General features: G+C 38.0%; 1 protein-coding gene across 1 annotated transcript in view; it reads left to right on the top strand.

The window, feature by feature from the left end:
• The first annotated feature begins 3,023 nt into the window (after positions 1 to 3,023).
• LOC149813378 (Tetratricopeptide repeat (TPR)-like superfamily protein) overlaps positions 3,024 to 22,996 on the top strand; it is a 34,636-nt gene continuing 14,663 nt past the window's right edge. Inside the window, exon 1 of the mRNA XM_089990926.1 lies at positions 3,024 to 4,766. Coding sequence (XP_089847052.1) covers positions 3,091 to 4,766 — 1,676 coding nt within the window. The 5' untranslated portion in view covers positions 3,024 to 3,090. The remainder of the gene's footprint in view (positions 4,767 to 22,996) is intronic.

Below are 22,996 nucleotides of genomic sequence, written 5' to 3'. Positions count from 1 at the left end.
TTTACTTGAATTTAAATATGATTATTATATAATACATTTTATGACCATAGTTAGAAATGTATTATATCTTCAATCTTATTTCAATTCACTTAAAGAATGAAATATGATTTTCAAATTCTTTTAATTCATTCATCATTTAGGATAGAATTACATCATATTTTCAAAATTCCTTTCATATTATTTCAAAAATCTAAGTGATTTTGAGATAATTCTTCAAATATCTTCTTTACTTCTCAAATCAATCTTTAATTCTTATAAATTCAAATTCATCTTTCTATTCTCAATTCTATCTCACTTCAAAATTCAAAATTCAAAATTCAATTTCAAAATCCAATTTGACTTTGAAATTTCAAATTCACTTCTATATTCCAAATTCAATTTCTAAATTCAAATCCAAATTCAAAGTTCAATTCAACTTTGAAAATTCAAATTCATTTCCATTTTCAGGATTCAATTTTAAATTCAATTCAATATCCCATATTGTATTTCAAAGTTCAATTTAAACTTTGGAATTTCTCAATTCATCTCCTAATTTCAAAACTCAAGTTTAAAATCAAGTTTATTCTTTATTTTTCAAAATCTCTAAAGTTCTATTTAAAAATTGAGTCTTGATTCTCAATTCAAAATCAAGGTTTTGAGATTGATTCTGAATCTCAAAATCCGATTTTCCCTAAAGTTTAAAGCCGACTTTTTAAATCAAATCTGGATTTCCAAAATCCAGATCCATCTTTAAAGTTCCATTTTGGATTTTCAAAACCCAATTTCACCTTGGATTCAGATTTTCAAATCCAATCCCATCTTGGATTCTAGATTTCGGATCCAATTCCATTTAGGATTCCAGATTCCGGATTCAATTCCATCTTGGATTCCAGACTTTGGATCCAATTCTATTTAGGATTCCAGATTTTCAGATTCAATTCCATCTTGGATTCCAGACTTCGAACCCAATTTCATCTAGGATTCCAGATTTCGGATCAAATTCCATCTAGGATTCCAGATTTCAAATCCAGTTCCATTTTCAATTCCTATTTTCAAAACCATGTTCAAGTCTATTTCTCAAAAGTCTAAATCCAAATTCAATTCCTGCTTCAGGTTCTGAAATTAAGAATTTCTTTTTCAGAATCGATTCATTCAAATTCAAAGTCAATTTTGACTTTGAAACTTCATTTTTTTCTCAAAAATTCTATTTCAAGTTCCAAAAATCTCCTTTTCTCCTTCTTTCTTCAAATCAAAATCCATTTTCCAGCTCTGATTATTCCAAGACTCGAAATTTCAAGTCTCTTCTTCCAGATCTATTTCAAATTCGGAGTTATATTCAAAATCTAACTTTTTTAAACCAATTCTTCAACCCTTTGAATCATTTCTTCATTATATTATTAAATCTATTTTCAGAATCACTTGGATAAATCACAAAATTTCTAAATTATTTTCTCAAAAGCATATATTCTTGCATTTGCACTTCACAAGCATGATTCTTTGTGCATTTAGACTTAGAATAATTTCTTAGACAATATTTAAGCAAAGCAAAAAGCATAAGTTCGATCCTTGGTTCGATTACTCCTGGTAAAGGCGTTAGGAACGGTTGAACCTTGTACCGACGAGCGAATCCCGTTTCTCTATTTTTCCGTAAATTTTCAAAATGGAGGCGAGTAATTTTCAAAATTAAAGTTAAGTGAGATCTTTGCAAAAGAATTCCTCTTTCTTCTTTCTTTTCTTTTCTAGTTTTTATTTCTCCTTTAAAAAGGAAATAGAGGTTAGAAAGGGAAAAAGAAGAAAAAGAGAGAAAACAAAGAGGAAATTTTTTGCAATGATCATAAAGACCCAGAATGATTTTCTTTTTTGGTTCATATCGCCGACCCCAATTGTTTTGGGATGAAGGCATAGTTGTTGTTTGTTGTTGTTGAAGCTTGGCTCATTTGGCTAGTTTACCGGGAGTTTGTGCTTGGCTTACCACACACATAAGCAGATTTTAAACACTTCAAGCTTGGCTCATTTGGCTCGTTCACCAGCCTCATTCTAATGGGATGGTGAATGATCTGAGCTCGTGCTGACTTATTATTCTATGGGACTATACTTTTTAGTTTGATGGGGCCGAACAAGAAACTCAAATGACACGTGCGCACACACACACACACTCTCCTTTGGAGTGAGCTAGTGTATATGATGGTCCTTTAGAGCAAATTAATGCATTACTGTAATATCATACTAATCTGTCGTTTATCAAGTGTAGGCGAATGAAAACCAATGAAAATGTGATATTCGTCACTATAATTTCCTTGAAAAAAAAGATATTCGTCACTATAAGATGCGCTGTTTGAAGTTGAACACAACCCACAATGAAACAACGATAAGATGGGATATTATATTATATTATAGAGCAGAATATAGAAATCAGGAATTTGCATGGGTTTTCTCTGGATAGATTGGCTTGTACAAAAAAAAAGCTTGAGAATCCAAGTTGGCTTGAAAAAGCCATGAGCCTAAAGCTTACAGTATAGGCACTGGAGTAGCAAGTGGGCGTGAGAAATGATGTTGGAATCACAAAACTAAAATCAAATCTTTAAGGGGGCGTTCGTTTCATGCCCTTTCCTATAAAGGAGGCTCTCATTCATAGGAAACAAGGCCTCTGCCCTACAAAAAGTAAAACAAACATGCCTAAGAAAAATATATGGTGAAAACCACATAATAAATGCAAAAACAGCAGCTTTCCTATAAAAATGGGTTCGTACCTCCCCCTCCGAAAGCACTTTCCCTCTAAAGTGGCTATTTGAAAGGAAAGAGGCTTCCCTTGCGGTGGGTGTGTAAGCGTCTCTTACACAACCACTGAGGACACTTTCTCACGAAAGGAGCTTCCCATGAGAGAATGTCTGATGCTATTTTAAAAAAATTGAGTATTCAACATTTACTATGTGGACCCACCACATATTTCTCGGGGCATTCATTTCATCTCCCTTGAGAAAAAGGGCGGAAGTCTTCCTCATCCCCTCCTCTTCTCGGGTTTAACAAAAAGGTTTTACCTTGCCCATTGCACTGTTCCTCGACTAACCGCTCCCCACCGTTTGATCCTGCAGCAAAAACAAACTCCCCACCATGAGAAGAGCTTCCTCTCTTCTATCATCTCTGAGGGAGCTGAGAAACCGTTATACAAAGACACCCATCTCCGTTATCTCCCTCTCTTTCCACTCCGACCTCCACGACTCACCTCCCCAACCCTGCAGAACTCACCACGGTCTCCTCTACAAGAGGAGGACCCCCCAATTCCAGAGGAACCCATCTAGAAATCTCGACACCCTCGTGCCAAACAACGACCCACCGTTGTCCTCCAGACAGAGGAAAGTCAAGGAAAAGAGCAACCTCGATGAGGCGTTCGAATCAGCGACCACAATGGAGGAAATGGTCTCTGCCTTCAAGGCAATGGAGTCCGTCTTCGACGAGAACGACAAGAGGCTCGGCCTCGCTTGCCTGAAGATGGGACAGTGCCTGGACTCCACAGGTGCGGATCACCAATCTACCCTTGTTTATGCCAGTAGAGCTCTCAGGATACTAGAGATGAATGATGATGATGGTGATAGTAATTCGGCTGTTTCAATGGCTATGGCTTTGCACCTTATGGGTTCCGTTCATTACAACCTCAAGAGGTTCAATGAGAGTTTAGGATACTTAAACAGAGCGAATAGGATATTGGGTAGGCTTGAAAATGAGAGTACTGGGTTTGATGTTAGGCCGATTTGTCATGCTGTTCAACTGCTGTTGGCGAACACGAAGACGGCGATGGGTAGGAGGGAAGAAGCCTTGGATAACCTTCAGAAAAGCCTGGAGTTGAAGGAGTTGCTTCTTGGGCCCAATTCCAGAGAATTGGGTGTTGCTTATAGGGAGGTATCAGAGGCTTATGCGGCGGTCTTGAGGTTCAAGGAGGCGCTGTCGCTTTGTTTGAAGGCGCTGGAGGTGCATACGGAGCAACTGGGGCAGAATTCTTTGGAGGTAGCTCATGATCGACGGCTTCTTGGGGTGATATATTGCGGGCTGGAGGAGCATCAGAAGGCATTGGAGCAGAATGAATTGGCCCAGAGGGTTTTGAAGAACTGGGGCGTGTCATCGGATTTGCTTAATGCGGAGGTCGATGCTGCCAACATACAGATTGCACTTGGGAAGTTTGAGGAGGCAATCAATACATTGAAAGGGGTTGTCCAGCAGACTGATAAAGACAGCGAGTCACGAGCATTGGTGTTTATTGCGATGGCCAAGGCCCTTTGCAATCAGGAGAAGTTTGCAGACTCTAAGCGATGCTGTGAGATTGCATGCGGTATACTTGATAAGAAGGAATTGTTGGCACCATCGAAGGTTGCAGAGGCTTATGGAGAGATTGCGATGCTGTGTGAGACTATGAACGAGTTTGAAACTGCGATCTCTCTACTGAAAAGATCGCTTGCATTACTTGAGAAAATTCCACAAGAGCAGCATGCTGAAGCCAGTGCTTCTGGACGGATAGGTTGGCTACTTCTGCTGACGGGGAAGGTGCCTCAAGCTATCCCTTACTTGGAGAGTGCAGCAGAGAGGTTAAAGGAGAGCTTTGGACCAAAGCATTTCGGTGTTGGCTATATATACAACAATCTTGGTGCCGCATATATGGAGCTAGACAGGCCTCACTCAGCTGCACAAATGTTTGCACTTGCCAAGGACATCATGGACGTTGCTCTTGGGCAACAACATGCAGATTCCGTTGAAGCATGCCAGAACCTTGCTAATGCTTATGGTGCCATGGGAAGGTATGTTGGCACGTACCTTGTTTTTGATGTTCTCTTCTTTTTGTTTACTTAAGATTTTGAGGTTATTGTTTGTGGTTATTATTGTTAAATTTTGGCACCAGTTTGCTACCAAGAAGCTGAAATGCATATGTTTTATATTGTGGAAACGAGTCAAGAATATTTGGATGCCTTGGTGCCTAAATTCAAGGAGAAAACATACTTGCAATATGATTTCATAGATGAATGAAAACACTAAAACACTAAAACGTAAAGTTCCAAACAATAGCATGAATCTTTTCATCTGATCAGCAGGCACAAACTAAACTGATAATTGTAAAACTGACTTTATTTGAGGAAACTATCTTATACTAAATTATCAGTCATCAACTTGTATGACTTACCAAACCAATGTCTAAATTACCAGCCAATGCTTCTTCATATCTGACAATTCAAAAGACACTTATGTAAGCAATTTTTGGGAACATGTAACGTCGTACTTATATCAGGCCCCTGTACTAGTGTTATATCTGTGGTATTAGGTGCTTCTGGTACAGAACAATCGAGTTCAAACTTTACTTGACCCATTATGTCCGTTTTATGTTACAAATGATGATTTTTTACTGTTAACTATATTTTTATTGATCATTTTTTGTAAGTTAACTCTATAGCTGGCATGCTTTGGACTTTAGTTCATAATTGATAGTCTATAACATTACATCTAAAATATTTTGTAAAGTGTTGCATAATTGTGAAAATTAGCATGTATATTTGCACCCACACCCAGACACACACATAAGCATATATACCTCGTACCCATATTTTTTAATTTTTTTGTATCATATGTTTTGTACCTGTGTTCTATTCCACACCTGCTCCATACCTATGTGATGGTTTCTGAAGAATAGGCTGCATTTTGTTGCTCAAGAATGAAAAGAGAGCTGAAACATGTCGTGTTAGCACGAGATTTAATTTGAGTCATAATAGTGAAGAATCTAATTGAGATAATTATGTAATAAGCTCTCTACACAAACTGGATACCTCACTTGGGACACTAACATCTTTGTCCGACACTCTAATCTTTTTCAATTTGGAATCCAAATGTTATTCTTGTAGTTATGTGCATTCATTTCTTGAAAGAAGTTGAACAAGTTTGAGTTTTGTATATAGTTAAGTCGTCAAAATGACTACTTGCAACTCCTAGGTCTTATTTATGGGCTTATATTTCAAATTCTACTTTATATTGGAAATATTATGTTTTATAATATTTTTCTTCTATATTTTTACATGAATTTTGAGGGTGATAATGTATTGTGTAAGATTGAAATGTATAAGACAAGAAATATTATCTTTAAATATGCAAAACGTGATTTTATCATTTTTGCACATTGATTCCTTTTTAAAGTTTAAATAGGCTGGATCCTTGGAAATGCAAATATAGACTTTAGAGTCTACACACAATTAAGATAATAAAAAAGTGATTCAAGTACGTTAATAGTGTCACATGACTTATCAGTATGTGGTTGTGTATTTAGTTGTGCATCACTATATGTTGTTATGTATTATTTGCTCAAAATGAACTTGGGAATGAGGGCATAGGTGGTGAGTAGATGGGCTTGCAAGAGTGGAGCGAGTGGGGAGGTTATGCAAGGGGCCCTTTATTATTTTCCATTGAAATTGGTCATAAGTAGTCTTGCATAAGTCACAGGGACTCGGCAAAACAGGTGCCGCACCCGCGTCGACGCGACGCGATGAGACGCAGGTGCGGCCAACACGACCTTGGGTGCGGTCAACACACCCAGGGTCATTTTTGTCCACTATTTGGCGTTAATTTTTTTTTTCCCCGATGAAAAGGAGGATTAGGGCAAATGTTTTTTTTGCCCTAATCTCTCCTCTCCTCTCCCCCTGAGCTCGAGCTCTCTCCTATCGACGCCCCAACTCCACCTCCCAGGCTCCTCCTCTCGGCTCCTCCTCTCCATTCGCAGGTATGTACCCTCTCTCACTCTCTTCTTGGGTCGGCAGGGGACTCAACTGTCGAATGAACCGATCCAACCGGTTGGTGTAGATAATAAACTCCACCTTCCTTATAGCCTCCACCAATCCTCTTTCCCGTCAACAAGTCCTGAAAAGTACAACAGGCATGATCAAATATTACTCTACAATTCAATTCTTTGGCAACACGACTAACCGATAACAAATTTTGAGGAAATGAAGGGGCATGAAGAACATTTGATAGTTGAAGAGTAGGGGAGATAGAAATATTTTCCTGGCCAACAATGGGAGAGAAACTTTCATCGGCAAGAACTACCTTTTTATGGTTAACAACACGATTCAAATTTGAAAAATCACATGAATTTTCACACAAATGTCTAGATGCCCATGAATCAATAATCCACCTACTACCTTGACAAGATAATCCATCACTTGCAAAACATGCAACATCAGCCATGGGGGAACTAGATGGACGATGGGCCAACAACTCATCATACTCAACACGAGTAAGAGTAACTGAATCACTAGGACACTCAGGTTTGACAACCTGTGCCTTAGTAGCAACTTTAGCTGAAGATGCGGGAGGTCGTCCATGCTTGTCAAAACATCTATCTTCTAAATGTCCAAATCTCCTGCAGTAGGTGCACTAGAGCTTGCCTCTTCCTCCTGTGCCTCGACCACGTCCACGACCTCGTGGATTAGGAGTAGAACCTCGGCCTCGACTATAGGAAATAGACAAAGCCGAGGTTTAGGACTCCGATTGGGATGAAGGAAGGGACATGGCAAGCCTGCTCAACCAATTATATGCCTCAGCAAGAGTGAGAACATCTGAGCCTCTCAACATCTGAACTTTGGCAACTAAGAATTTAGCTGACAAACCAGTAAGGAACCACGCAACCATGGTGTGCTCCTGGTGAAGTTTTTGCTTATCACAACACTATGGTCTATGTGCATTTAGTCCCTCAAAAGCTGCTTTCACAGAGGCATAGTACTGGGCTAGTGTTTGCTCTCCTTGCTGCAACTGATAGATCTGCTCCACTTGAAGAATACGACTCACATTAGTTTCTTGTGAGTAAGTATCTCGTAAATTGTCCCACATTTGTTTTGCAGTCGTGTAATAAATAAGCCCATCCGCTATGTGAGGTTATACACTATTCATAATCCAGGACATGACGATATCATTGTCCTCTTCTCATGTAACATACTTTTTAGTTTTGTCTTTAGGCTCACTTTCCAATAAAATATGCTTTCTGCAATGCCTCTAGACAGACTGTTAAAATACATGTGTAATCTATATATATATATATATTTATATATATATATATTGTCTAAATATACCCACTAGGGGTATTTTAGACATTTCACAAGTACCCGATAGGGGTACTTGTTTTTTTGCTTTTATTTTTTGTAATTATTTTACGCTTTATTTTTTTATCTTTTTTGTTTTTTATTTTTGCCACATAAGGGGCCCCACCATGGAGTCGATGGGGCCCCCAACGGTCACATTTGTGACCGTTGGGGGCTCCCAACGACTCCATGGGGAGCCCCCTAGGTGGCTCTCCTTTTAAGGCCTAAGGCCACCCCTCCTCTCCTTTTTTGTGTATATATAGGGGTGAACCCCTCTTGTATTCTTCACTCTTGAGAGCTCTCTCTCTTTTCAATAAGAGACATTTATATTTTTATGTTGTGTTGTCTCTTGTGGGTTTGGGTGTTAGCCCTTTTGTTTGTTCATTAGTGGATATTGTAAGTGCTTAACGCACTCTTTGTTTTTCCACATATTTCATTACATGGTATCAGAGCCTTATGTATGCTCTTCTTCTTAATATAGCTAGTTGTGTAGCTATATTTTTTTCTTGTTGTATCTCTCTTCGTTTGTCCTCTTGTGAGTGATTAAATGGAAGGATAACAAAAGATTGATCTCTCCTTCAAGTTCAATGGCTCCAACTACATGATGTGGGCCGCCGCCATGGAGAACAACCTCAAAGGTAAAAAACTTTGGGGATACTTTATGGGCACCATTCCGGAACCACAACTCCAATTATCTAAGATGGATGGTGATCAAGAAAAAGCTCTTGAAGGAAATGCCCGCATGAAGGCCATTGAAGATCACCAATCTAAAGTGGAAGATTGGGAAAGTAATCATGCCAAGATTCTTGCTTGGTTCATGAATAATGTGGAGCTCAAGATTTGCGCCAACATTGCTAAGTTTCGGATGGCTAATGAAGCATGATTCTTTATGAAAGGTATGTTTACTCAAAAAGACCTTGCTCGTCAATTCTTTCTTCAAGAAAAAATCTGGACTATCAAGCAAGGGGAAATGAGTGTAAGGGATTACTTTAGCACTCTTGGACCCTTATGGGATGAACTATCTTTACTAGAACCAAAGTGGGTTTCTAGTGTGGATGTGAAATTAAGGAGGGAACAAATGAAAAAAGAACACTTTTTCCAATTTTTACATGGGCTTAGGCCAGAATATGAACAAGTTAGATCTTTCCTTCTTCATAGATCTAAGCCTCTTCCCTTGGAAGATGCCATAGCCGAAATATGCCAAGAAGAAACTCGTCTTGGCATGATTAAAGGAGGAGATGATGTTTTGGCCGTATCAAAACCCGACAACCATATGAAAGCTTACAAACCTCCACATTTTGGAAGGCAAAGTAATTATAATGGCAACTATATAAAAGCCATTTGCCATCATTGCCAAGAACCGGGTCATATAAGACGTAATTGCCCTAAGTTGAATGAAGCACCTAAAAATAAGGTTGCTTCCGTTGAAGAAGTTACTCAAAAGAAAGAGGAAACCATCAAAGGGAAGGAATCTTTTTCTCTTGCTCAACTATCGGAAGCACTACAAACTCTACTCAAGATACCATCAACCTCGGGTGCCGCCATAGCTTCTTCCTCTCCTCCATGTATGTCTTCTTGGATCCTTGACTCTGGAGCTTCCTTTCATATGACCCCGCTTGAAAATAAGCTTTCCGATTTGTGTAATAACTATAAAAACTCCTATGTTTCAACTGCCGATGGTACATCTTTACAAGTAAAAAGTTTTGGAACTTTAAACTTTTTCAAAGATTTCTTTGTGCCAAACGTGAGAGTTGTACCTCAACTTAATTTAAATCTCCTCGCTGTTGCTCAAATATGTGATCATGGATGTGAAATCTCCTTCTCAACTAAGGATTGCTCTATACAGGATCTCCGGTCCGGGAAGCAGATTGGGCAAGGCCATAGGAGGGGAGATCTCTATTATATGAGCAACTTGAAACTCCCCACTAACTCTTTTTGTAACCATGTCCAAGATAAAAATATTGAAATTTGGCATCAAAGACTTGGACATCCAAGTTTCTAAAAAATGTACTCCTTTCCATTTGGAAAGAAATTTTGTAATGAGAAACATTTTGTTTGCAAGAGTTGTATTTTTGGCAAAATGAAATCCATTCCTTTTCCAAACCGAACTTTTGTGTCCAAAAGACCGTTTGAGTTAGTCCATTCGGAAGTTTGGGGTCCTTCCCCGGTCATGTCTAAAGGAGGGTACTCCTATTACGTTACTTTCATTGATGACTACACTAGGTATGTGTGGATCTACTTTCTTAATTTAAAATCCGAAGTCTTTGACTTCTTCAAAAAATTTCATATGATAGTTAAAAATCAATTTTCAAGTAATATCTCTACTCTTAGATCCGATTCGGGTGGAGAATATTTATCAAATGAATTTCAAAATTATTTAGAAGTGAATGGAATTTGTCATCAAAGATCGTGTCCTAGGACTCCCCAACAAAACGACTTGGCCGAAAGAAAGCACAGACACATCATGGAAACCACTAGGACACTCCTTATTTCCAAGGAGATTCCAAAGAGTTTTTGGGCCGAAGCGGCCTTAACCTCAACTTACTTAATAAATAGAGTGATATCTTCATCCTTACAAAATACATCTCCATATGAAAAACTCTTTGAAAGAACACCCGATTTCAATAGATTAAGAATTTTTGGGTGTAAATGTTTTGTCCTTACACATAAAAGGGACAAATTATCTCCTAAAGCTATTGAATGTGTTTTCTTGGGATATGGAGAAAATAAAAAGGGTTTTAGATTCTTTGACTTGAAAAATAACAAACTCTATGTATCCAAAGATGTAACCTTTTTGGAAAATGAAAATGGTTTTGTGAAAACTAAAGATATTGACGAAAGTAAATATGCTTTTTTATTTGATCTTCTCTCCCAAGAAGATGAGACTCCTCAAGAAGAGGAAATCTCTAATGAGTCTGTGAATGACCTAGAGGATATTCCTCTTGACAATGTTGTAGATGAAAGTGATAGACCAATCCAAACCTATGTTAGGCGTGGTAAACAAGCTCAAATGAGCGCCTTAGAAAAATACTCTCAAGGATCCAATATAGAAGAAACCTCTTTAAGAAGATCCGGTCGAATCTCCAATCCTCCTAATAGGTTTGTTTCCTATGAGTCCCTAACTCCAAGGTATAGAGCGTGTCTAATTGCGTTGCACTCATTTAATGAACCTTCACACTATGATGAGGCCAAAAACATTTCCCAATGGGTTGAAGCCATGAACTTAGAGCTTAGTGCCCTTGAAAAGGCAAAAACTTGGTAAATAACTTCGTTACCCACTGAAAAAAAATCGATTGGATGTAGATGGGTCTTCAAAATTAAAAATAAAAGTGATGGTTCATTAGAACGTTATAAAGCCCGGTTAGTAGCTAAAGGATATGCTCAAGAATATGATATAGATTATGAAGAAACCTTTGCACCTGTAGCTAGGATGACTAGTGTTAGGACTCTTATCGCCATTGCGTCAGTCAAAAAATGGCCTATCTATCAACTAGATGTTAAGAATGCATTCCTAAATGGCGAATTAAATGAAGAAGTTTACATGGATCCCCCACCAGGAGTATGTATTGGTAAAAATAAAATTCTCAAACTTAAAAAGACATTATATGGTTTAAAACAAGCCCCAAAGGCTTGACATGATAGATTTAGTAATGTAATGACAAGTTTGAATTTTCGTTCATGTTATACTGACACTGCTTTGTTTGTGAAAAGTGCAGGGTCTTCAGTAGTTATTTTACTACTTTATGTTGATGATATGATAATCACTGGAAGTGATGAGCAAGGAATTAATGATATTCAGAAAGTTTTAAAAGAAAATTTTGACATGTCTGACCTTGGTTTCTTAAGATATTTTTTAGGAATTGAAGTTGCGTACTCTCCTCGAGGGTACATTCTCTCTCAGATGCAACTTGCTGCTGACATTTGTTTCAAGTCTGGTATCTCCGATGATAAGAAGATAGAAACCCCCGAAGTCATCAATGCGAAATTAAGATTGAAAGATTGAACACCTCTCGAGAATCCTACTCCCTATCGGCAACTTGTTGGGTCTCTAACCTACTTATCCATCACTCGGCTAGACATAGCTCATGTCGTCCACTCAGTCAGTCAGTTTCAACATGCACCTACAACCGTGCACATGAGTGCAGTCTTAAGGATCGTTAGATACATCAAAAACACCATAACTAAGGGATTTTTTCTTTTCTCCTCCTCATCACTTGATTTAATTGCTTATATCGATGCGGATTGGGGAGGAAATCCCAATGACCGAGTCTCAACTACGGGTTTCTGTGTTTTCTTAGGTGACTCTATGATTTCTTGGAGATGCAAGAAGCAGCACAAAGTATCCTTGTCCTCAACGGAAGCGGAATATCGTGCTATGGCCACTACAACCATGGAACTTGTATGGCTAAGAAGTCTTCTCAGTGATATGGGCATTGTCATCGCTACTCCTTCGAAGATGTGTTGTGACAACAAAAGCGCAATTTATATCGCAAGCAATCACACCTTCCACGAGCGTACTAAGCATATTGAGATGGACTGTCATTACGTACGTGATGAATTCCTAAGAGGAACCATAACACTTCCTTACGTCACATCCGAGTACCAGTTGGCGGACTTCTTCACTAAAGCCCTTGCTGCTTCTCGTTTCTTGTTTCTCCTTAACAAGCTTTCAGTCATATCCCCGTAAAGCTTGAGGGAGGGTGTTAAAATGCATGTGTAATCTATATATATATATTTATATATATATTGTCTAAATATACCCACTAGGGGTATTTTAGACATTTCACAAGTATCCGATAGGGGTACTTGTTTTTTTGCTTTTATTTTTTGTAATTATTTTACACTTTATTTTTTATCTTTTTTGTTTTTTATTTTTGCCACATAAGGGGCCCCACCATGGAGTCGATGGGCCCCCCAATGGGGGCTCCCAACGACTCCATGAGGAGCCCTCTAGGTGGCTCTCCTTTTAAGGCCTAAGGCCACCCCTCCTCTCCTTTTTTGTGTATATATAGGGGTGAACCCCTCTTGTATTCTTCACTCTTGAGAGCTCTCTCTCTTTTCAATAAGAGACATTTATATTTTTATGTTGTGTTGTCTCTTGTGGGTTTAGGTGTTAGCCCTTTTGTTTGTTCATTAGTGGATATTGTAAGTGCTTAACGCGCACTCTTTGTTTTTCCGCATATTTCATTACACAGACATCATGAATGTATGAGACCATCTAGCATAGTTGGTCTCGTCCAGCTTTACGGATGATCCATATAAAAAGGGGTTTGCAAATGCTTTATAATCAACCACTGTTTTAGTCTTCAGATCTCACTTCTGCGTTTCAGCCATGAGATTAGATAATGGATCTGTTCCAAAATACAGGCACTACCACACACAAACACAGCCTGCTGCAACAAAGAAAAAATATTGAGTCTGATCTAAACCAGACTGCTCCACAGATGGACCTTTGCTTTCGGGTCTATGAATCCTACCTGAGAACTTAGATCTGATGTGTGCACCCACTAACGACTATGAATCTGACCAGATTTTAATCACACTGATCAAATCTGATCTACACCACCAATGACTATAAATCTGACTAGATTTTAGTCACGCTGCTTAGATCTGATCTATACCACCACAAAAAGCTTTCAATGTCAGATTCTTGCAAATCAAATCTGATTTGCCACCACAAGCTGCTGTCATCGTCAGATTTGAATCTTGCAAATCCAATTTGAATTGGACCACGCCTAAAAACATCCAGGGCTGCGACAAAATATATTCCACAACCACGACACCCAATATCAGATCTGAATCATCCAGATCAGATTTGATCTAGTCCACGACTGCAACCTTGCAGGTTACCGAGATTGTGACTCGTCTGCACCATGAGGTAGGCTTCAGATCTCTTCGACGTTCACACCACCACCGCTGACAGGATCTGACGTCAGATCCAGGCTGCTGGATCACATCTTCTTCATGGTGACTAGACTGTCTTGGACCTGGTGTCAGATAGAAAATCGTGAATCTTCCTTCTCCCACATGTAAACCTAGTCACTGCAGCTGGTGTGAGCAACCAGGTCCGTGGTTGTGCTGAAGGAGGGAGAGAAGCTCGATCAGATCAGACACCCTGAGCTGTGTCCTGCTCTGATATCATGTCAAAAACGGCAAAGAGGAATCACCTTTCTCATTAGGTCTAATCTCTCTTAAATAGAGATTAGACGAGAATAGACTATTTACAATAATACCCTTTGCTACAAATAAAATAAACAAGAGAGACCCAACCTATTAAACAATGACAAAACTACCCTTAATACATATGTATATATACGGTGACTGCTTCTCAACAGTGCCTTCGTGCCCTTGTTCACTATTGGACTTGTATGTGCTTTTGCACTTTGTTCCAACAATTCCGCATACTTCGTTACAGTATGATCCCACTTTCATGTGAAATGCATGGTCAAAGAGAAAAGAAAATTTTTCAAAAAACCACCAAACTTCTCTGTATAATTCATATGCCCATCAAAAGTTTGAGAGTTTGCAATTTCCTACCAAAGTTTCTACCTGGGTTAATCAAATAACACCAAGTTTACTTACCTCTAATAAATTTTGCTGTTTATTTATTAAAATGAGCATGCTACCCGTACACCTTTCTTAAATGAGAGGGCCTAGGTTGTAGGAAACTTTTATAACCTTCATTTAATGCACCACTCATTACTTCTCATCTTCTTGATAATCTCTCTCTCTCTCTCTCTTGGTCTAACTTAGATCCAACTCATACTTAGATCCAAAAACACATTTCTGTGAGATTTGGTGAACTAGAGTTATTCAATTGCAGAGAAAAATGATAGACTTAGGGCTGTATGAAGTCACGATTCCCAATGTGGGTCGTGTTCTATGATATGTCACATGGGTGCGAGTGCTGGGGTGCAGCACTTTCAAAAAACTTGGGTGTGGGGGTGCGGCAAAAAGAAAATATATATATATATATATATATATATATATATAAAGTCCAAAAGTTGGACATAAATGACCCTGGGTGCGTTGACTGCACCCAGGGTCAGGTTGACCGCATCGGGTGTGGGTGCGACGCGAGTGCGGCACCTAGTTGAAGAGTCCCTGTGACATAGGTTCTATGCTTTTCTATTATGTATTGAAAACAAATAATTTACATGACAAAATTACCCTTGCTAATAAAATACACAACTTTACATAAAGAGGGGTAAATAATGTAAAATGAAAATATAAATACATAAACACACATGGATCAGATATGCGACTTCAGATCCAGACTACATATCTCAATAGCCTCCTTCAAGTTGTACATGGTCTTTTACCATGGACAACTTGCCTTTCAGAAACTAGAACCTTTGTTTAGTCAACCCTTTTGTAAAGAAATCAGGCAATTGATGCTCTAGTTTAACAAACTTAGCTTTGAACTCTTGATCCTTGATCTTTCTTCTAATGAAATGTTGGTCTATTTCAATGTGTTTAGTCTTCCCATGATGAATAAAATTTAAAGATTTCTTGATTGTACTCTGATTATCACAAAGCACAATCCTTGGAATAACTTCACCCAAATCGTTCAAAAGATATCGAATCATGTGATTTCAACAGTCACAACAACCATGGATCAATACTTGGCCTCTGAGCTGGACCTAGCCATTGCTTTTTCCTTTTTGCCTACTCCATGAAACCAAATTCTTTATAGTGAAGATGCAATATCTAGATACAAATCTTCTTTCATCTGGATCTCCTACCTAATCTGCATCAGAATAGGCTATTACAGTCAAGACTCAAAACATCCTCTTCCTTTGATCTTTTCTTGTAATAGAGACCATCCCCTATGGCCGTTTTTAAGTATCTCAAAATTCTCTTTACTGCTTCTATATGAGTAGACCTAGGCTCATGCATGAATTGAGACACTTGATTAACAGAAAAAACAATGTTTGGGCAAGTAAATGTGAGATACTGCAACATACCTACGATACTTTGGTATTTGGTAGGATTCTCTTAAAGCTCTCCATCGTTTGCACTAAGTTTTTGATGTATGGGGCTAGGCATAAGAACTGACTTGCAGTCACTCATCCTTGTTTTAGTGAGAAGATCAAGCGTTTTGTTATGCTTAGTCAATCTTAGTTCTTCATCATCCTTGTCAACTTTCACTCCAAGAAAATATTTTAGTTAACCAAGATCCTTTATCTTGAATCTTTCGTTCAGAAAAACTTTTACGTCGCTAACATGATGATTGAAACTGCCTATAATGATTATGTCATCCACATAAATAAGGAGCAGAGTAATAAAGTCATCTTTTTTATAAATAAAAAGTAAATATTCCAAAGGTTCACAATAAGAGAAGCTCTCAAACCAAGAACAAGAACCCTATTTGAATCCATATATGGCCCTCTTTAATCTACATACATTTGTTCTTGGGTTATTTTCACTATAGCCTGATGGTTGTTCCATATAAACCTCTTCTTTCAACCCTTCATGCAAGAATGCATTTTTAACACCCAACTAACTCATCTTTCACCTATGATCAACAACCAATGATAAAATGATTCATATCGTTCCCATTTTTACGATTAGATTCTGCCCATATTATTGAGTGAAGCCTTTAGCCAGTAACATGGCCTTGTATCTCTCAATGCTTCCATCTGATTTATACTTTATTTTATAAACCCATTTTGACTCCACAACATTCTTATCAGGAGGTCACTTAACTATGTCCCAGGTTTGACATTCATGCAAGGCCTCCATTTCTTCATTCATGACCTCAATCCACTTGTTGGATTTCATAGCCTGATGAAATGTTTTGGGATCTTCCTGTTTTTCAACCTGAGTCAGGAACATCTGAAAATCAATACTGAAACTTTCATAGCTCACCCATCTTTCTATAGGATGTCTGACTCTAGTCGATCTTCTTGGCTGCGACAACTGATGCTGATTTGCTTCCAATATTTGTAGCTGCTGTGGGTGATCATTAATATTATGGACTTCTCTATCCCTTATAGAGTAAATGCATCCTTCTTGGAACCTCCCAGACTCCCAGTTCATTCTGCCCATGGTTCTCTTCATGTTGTTGATTCTGACCAATTCCTTCCGTGGTTGGCAGCAAAACATTATGAGTGGAATCTTCATGATTTATGGATGCAAAAAGGTTAGCATTCAGCCATGGCTGATAAGTCTCAACGTCTTTGCCTCTGCAACAGATAATCACTAAGAACACCTAAAAAATTACTTTCATCAAATACAACATTCTTGATATTTTAACCTTTCCTGTCTTAAGATTATAACACTTAAAACCTTTATAGTCATTGGTATATCCAATGAATCTACAGGCAAAAGCTTTGTTCTCAAACTTATTTCTTATAGTACTGTCAACATGAACATAGCAAACACAACCTGAAGCCTACAAGCCATTATAATTCAGGTGCATTCCAAATAATGTAAAAAAAGGAGATTCATATTCAAGAATTTTCATAGTCAATCTATTTATAACAAATTGTTGTATGAAACACTTTTGTCCAAAGCTTAATTGGGATATTGCTAGCATGGATCATGGACAAACCACTCTCAACAATATGGCAGTGCCTCCTTTCAGCCATGCCATTTTGCTGGGGTGTTCGCAGGCAAGAAATTCTATGATTAATTCCATTACTTTGAAAATGATCAATAAACTTTTTCGATGAATATTTGCCTCCACCAACACACTGAAAGTTAAGAATTGGTTTTGAACGAAGATATGAAATTTATGAAACAAATCAAACACCTCAGACTTTTGCTTCATAAAATAAATCCATGTAAACTAAGAATAATCATCAAATAAAGTAACATAATATCAACTTCCCGAAAAAGATAAAGTAGGGGCAGACCCCAAACATTAGAGTGAATGATCCCAAACGGCTTCAAAGCTCTTTTATTATAAAAATTGAAAGAAAGTACATAACTCTTGCATAACCGACAACTTAGACAAATATGACTATCAAACTCTTGACCCAAACTGTACTTACATAATAAACCACTAGAGACCAATCTTTCAATGAAGACACGACTACAATGTCCCAACCGATTATGCCAAACATCTGTCTTATTTGACTGAGAAAGACTAAAGACACACGTGGATGCTAACTTGAACTTTGAATGCTGGTTTAACTGAGCACATACAATAGATGGATCTTCCTTGAAGATGTACATGATTCCCACATCGCTCCCCTTCACCGCATGTCTTTTTCGTTCTGCTGTCCTTGACATATACAAAAGAGGGAGTTAATTCGATGTAAGAATTTGTATCATCGACAAGTTTGGAAACAGACAAAATGTTCTTCTTGATATTAGGAGCACGAAGAGCATTAGACAGTTCAAAAGAATTGGAATTGGATAAAGGAATAGAAACCTTTTCGGTATGAGTGATGGGATGGTGATTACCATCTCCAGTGACCTTATTACTTCTACCAGAGTAAGGAACTAATGCACAAAACTTACTTGCGTCACCAGTGACATAGCTGGCTGCACTCGAGTCACCGTACCAAACTCCTTGGTCATTCTGCTTGAAACTCAATCCTGCCAAACCGCCAGTAACAGCTCTTTATCTGGACCACTCTGTGACCCACTACTCTGCCCTTTATTTTGACCTTGATTGCTGCCTTGCTTTTGCTTTGAGCCTGCGGATTGTACCTAGGGTCATCTTTGTACCAACAATTGGCCTTCACATGCCCTGGCTTCTTGTATATGTAGCAAGTAGGAACACCTCTATAGAAATTCACATTTGCAGAAGAGGGTATATTAGGGCTGGGCAACAAGCCACGACCACCCTGATTACTGTGTCCACGACCATGACCACCTTGGTACCCTCCTCGTTCGTGACGTGAAGAGGTACTGGTAACCAATACTTCATAAGAATCTGGATTTGACTTCTCTAAATCTCCGGGCACCTCCCTTCATTGACATCTCATAATGAAGTAATTTTGACTTCAAATCATTAAAGGTAGGAAGCTTCTCAAGGTACTATAGTGTCGTGGAGATGACATGATATTTGGGAACCCAATCATGATAATGCTTGTTGAACCTTGTCCCTGTCTTGCACTTCATACCCAACTAAGTGCAAGCTGATCTGTGATTCTTTTGATCTTGTTGAAATATTCCAAGATTGACATAGATGGATCCTTTCTCAGTAACTGAAATTCCCTCCTTAGTATCATCACCCTTGCTTCCGATATCTGAGAGTAAGTCTGCATAGGCCTGTTCCATAAGTCCAACGCAGTTCAGTCATCAGGGATCCCAATCAATACCTCTTGAGGTAATATATGCCACTAATGCTTGATCCCGATTCATCCGATTTTGAATGGTTTTTGTAGACAGTACAACCCCTTTATCATCCTTCTCTTCCTGAAAAATAAGTTCTGGTGGGAAGGATACTGACCCATCTAGATGACCAGCAAGATCCCAGCTCCTAATGAAAGGAGTGATCTATCTCTTCCAGGTTAAGAAATTGGTATTATTTAGCTTTTCAGAAACAAGTTGTCAAGAAGTATGACAGCTGATTGGGATGAATTTGAATCCATTGAAAATCAAGAAAGACATAAGGAAGAAAGTAAACAAATTGAAAGTTTGGTAACAGATACGAGTAGAATCTGGAACCCACGTGCATGAATCCGGAAAACGCGGGCACAAAACGAAACTGAATAAAACCCTTAAATATCAAATCCCAAGGGTAAAACAAAATAAATAGATATGAGAAAAATAACTGCCAAGCTGATCTTTGTTTCTTTTGTTTTTTGGCACATCCTTCACAACTTCAGCAAAAAGGGCAGCAACAACTCAGTTTTGATCAGATGATCAAAGTCAACATAGAATCAACTCTGATGCTCAATAGATAAAGATCTACCCATGAACAATATGTTATGAAAAAGGGCAGAAGCACCAATAAAGCAAACCACTCTTGAAGTGATCTCAAGAGCCAATAACACAAACACTAAAAGTGTATACAAAACCCACTAAAGGGAAAAATGACTAAAAGTGAAGAAAGAAAGAAGAGGGTGAAAAACCCATGCAAATACAAGAGAAAGCCTCCTCTATTTATAGAGGAGGAAACCAAAGAGGAGGGACCACAAGGGGGCTCCCATCTAGTGGTTGGGAGCCCCAATGGTCATAAATATGACTGTTGGGGCCCCAACGACAAGATGAGTGGGGCCCCTTGTAGTCTTACAATATGCAAAACAAAAAAAAAGAAAAGAAAAAGAAAAAGTAAAAAAGAAGAGAAAAGGAAAAGGGGAAGGATTATATGGGGATTTACCAAAATACCTCTATCAGGTATTTGGAGAAAAAGAAAACAAAAAAAGGAAATATGTATATATATATATTTATATATACATACTTTAACACGCCCCCTCAAACTTTACGGGGAGAAGACCGAAAGTTTGCTAAGAAGAAACATAAATCGTGGAGTTGTGAGCGCTTTGGTGAAGAAGTCATCCAATTGATATTCTGAAGTAACGTACGGTAATGTGATAGTTTCTCTGAGATATTCGTCTCGAACATAATGACAATCCATTTCGATATGCTTTGTCCGCTCGTGAAAAATATGATTGCTTGCAATGTAGATCGCACTTTTGTTATCACAACAGAGTTTGGTGGGAGAGGAAACGAGGACACCCATGTCACCAAGGAGACTTCTAAGCCATACGATTTCCATAGTTGTCATTGCCATAGCCCGATATTCTGCTTCAGTGGATGATAGTGAGACCTTTTGCTGCTTCTTGCATCTCCACGAAATGAGAGATTCACCTAAAAAAATTCAAAGACCGGTGGTTGAGATACGATCATTGAGATTTCCTCCCCAGTTAGCATTAGTAAAAACAGTTAATTCAAGAGATGAGGAAGAGGATAAGAAGAGTCCTTTGGAGATGGTATTTTTGATGTATCCCACAATTCGCATCACAGCCGCCATATGAACTGAAGTAGGTGTATGTTGAAACTGGCTTGCAGCATGAACCACATGAGCTATATCTGGACGGGTGATGGATAAATAGTTGAGAGATCCAATTAATTGACGATAGGGGGTTGGATCCTCAAGTAGAACACCATCCTCAAGTCTCAGTTTTGCATTGATAACTTCAAGAGTCTCAACTTTTTTTCCATCAAATACTCCTGACTTGGTACAAATGTCTGCTGCTAATTTCATTTGAGATAGAATGTATCCTCGGGAGGAGTAAGCCACTTCAATTCCTAAAAAATATCTCAAGAATCCAAGGTCAGACATATCAAAAGTTTCCTTTAACATAGACTTCACATCATTTACCCCTTTTTGTCACTCCCAATGATGATCATATCATCAACATACAACAGTAGAATAACAATGAAATCACCTGTTTTCTTAACAAAAAGAACAATGTCAGTATAACAAGAAGTAAATCCCAAATTGATTAATACATTACTAAACTTGTCATACCAAACTTTAGCAGCTTGCTTAAGTCCATATAAGGCCTTTTTTAATTTTAAAATTTTACCATTTAAATTCATACCCGGAGGTGGTTCCATATAAACTTCTTCACTCAAACTTCTATTTAAAAGGGCATTTTTAACATCAAGTTGAAAAATTGGCCATTTTTTAATAGAGGCTATTGCAATAAGAGCTCAAACACTAGTCATTCGAACAACTGGGGCAAAAGTTTCATCATAATCCACCCCATATTCTTGAGCATACCCTTTGGCTACTAACCTAGCCTTATATCTTTCTAAAGAGCCATCATTCTTAGTTTTTACTTTAAAAACCCATCTACATCCAATGGGTTTCTTGCCATTGGGTGGATCAATGATTTCCCAAGTTTATGCCATTTTAAGTGCATTAAGTTCCAGTTCCATTGCTTCATTCCAATGAGCATATTGTTTAACATCATTATAATGAGACGGTTCATGAAATGAGTGAAGGGCTAACAGACATGCTCAAAAATTTGGAGAAAAAGAATCATAAGATACAAATCTATTTGGTATTTTAGAAATACGATTTGATCTTCTTTGAGAGGATTCTTCAATCGACTCATTTTGAGAGAATTTTTCAAGTGCACAAGGAGGATTACTTTCATTCCTTCTAGAGTAGACTTGTGTTTGCCTTGGTATATTTTCTTCTAAATTTTGGTCATCATTTGGAGGTTCAAAATGATCATCTTTAAGAGTTTCACTAGATTCAACATGATCATCTATGACCTTTTCTTGAGGTAACAAGTCAAATAAAAAGGAGTAATCAATATTTTCATTTGGTTTATGCGAAAAATCATTTTCTTCTTCTAAAAATGTGACATCTTTTGAGATATAAAGTTTGTTTTTGAATATGTCAAAACATCGATAGCCTTTTTGTTTTTTGCCATATCCTAAGAAAATACATTCAATTGCCCTTGAAGAAAGTTTATCATTTTTGTGAGTTAGAACAAAGCATTTACATCCGAAAATTCTTAGTCTTTTATAATCGGGAGACATATTGTAAAGTTTTTCAAATGAAGAAAGATTTTTCAAAGAATATGAAGGAGTTCTATTGATAAGATATGTTGAGGTTAGAACCGCTTTGGCCCAAAAGGATTTTGGAATGTTTTTTGAAATTAATAAAGTTCTTGTGGTTTCTATTATGTGTTTATGCTTTCTTTTCGCAAGACCATTTTGTTGCGGAGTGTTTGGACAAGAACGTTGATGACAAATACCATTTTCTTTCAAATAAATTTGAAATTCATTGGACATATATTCGCCTCCCGAATCGGATCTAAGAATGGATAGATTTCCTAAAAATTGATTTTTAACCATTGCATGAAATTCTTTAAAGAAGGAGAAAACTTCGGATTTGCGACTTAAGAAGTAAATCCATGTAAATCAAGTGAAGTCATCAATAAAGACCACATAGTACGAAAATCCTCATTTGGATAAAATAGGGGAAGGTCCCC

This window comes from Nuphar pumila, chromosome 16 (assembly GCF_984573655.1).
Source record: "Nuphar pumila chromosome 16, dmNupPumi1.hap1.1, whole genome shotgun sequence".
Lineage (NCBI taxonomy): Eukaryota > Viridiplantae > Streptophyta > Magnoliopsida > Nymphaeales > Nymphaeaceae > Nuphar > Nuphar pumila.
The sequence above is the reverse complement of the archived record's forward strand: the minus strand, read 5'-3'. Positions and strand labels throughout refer to the sequence as shown.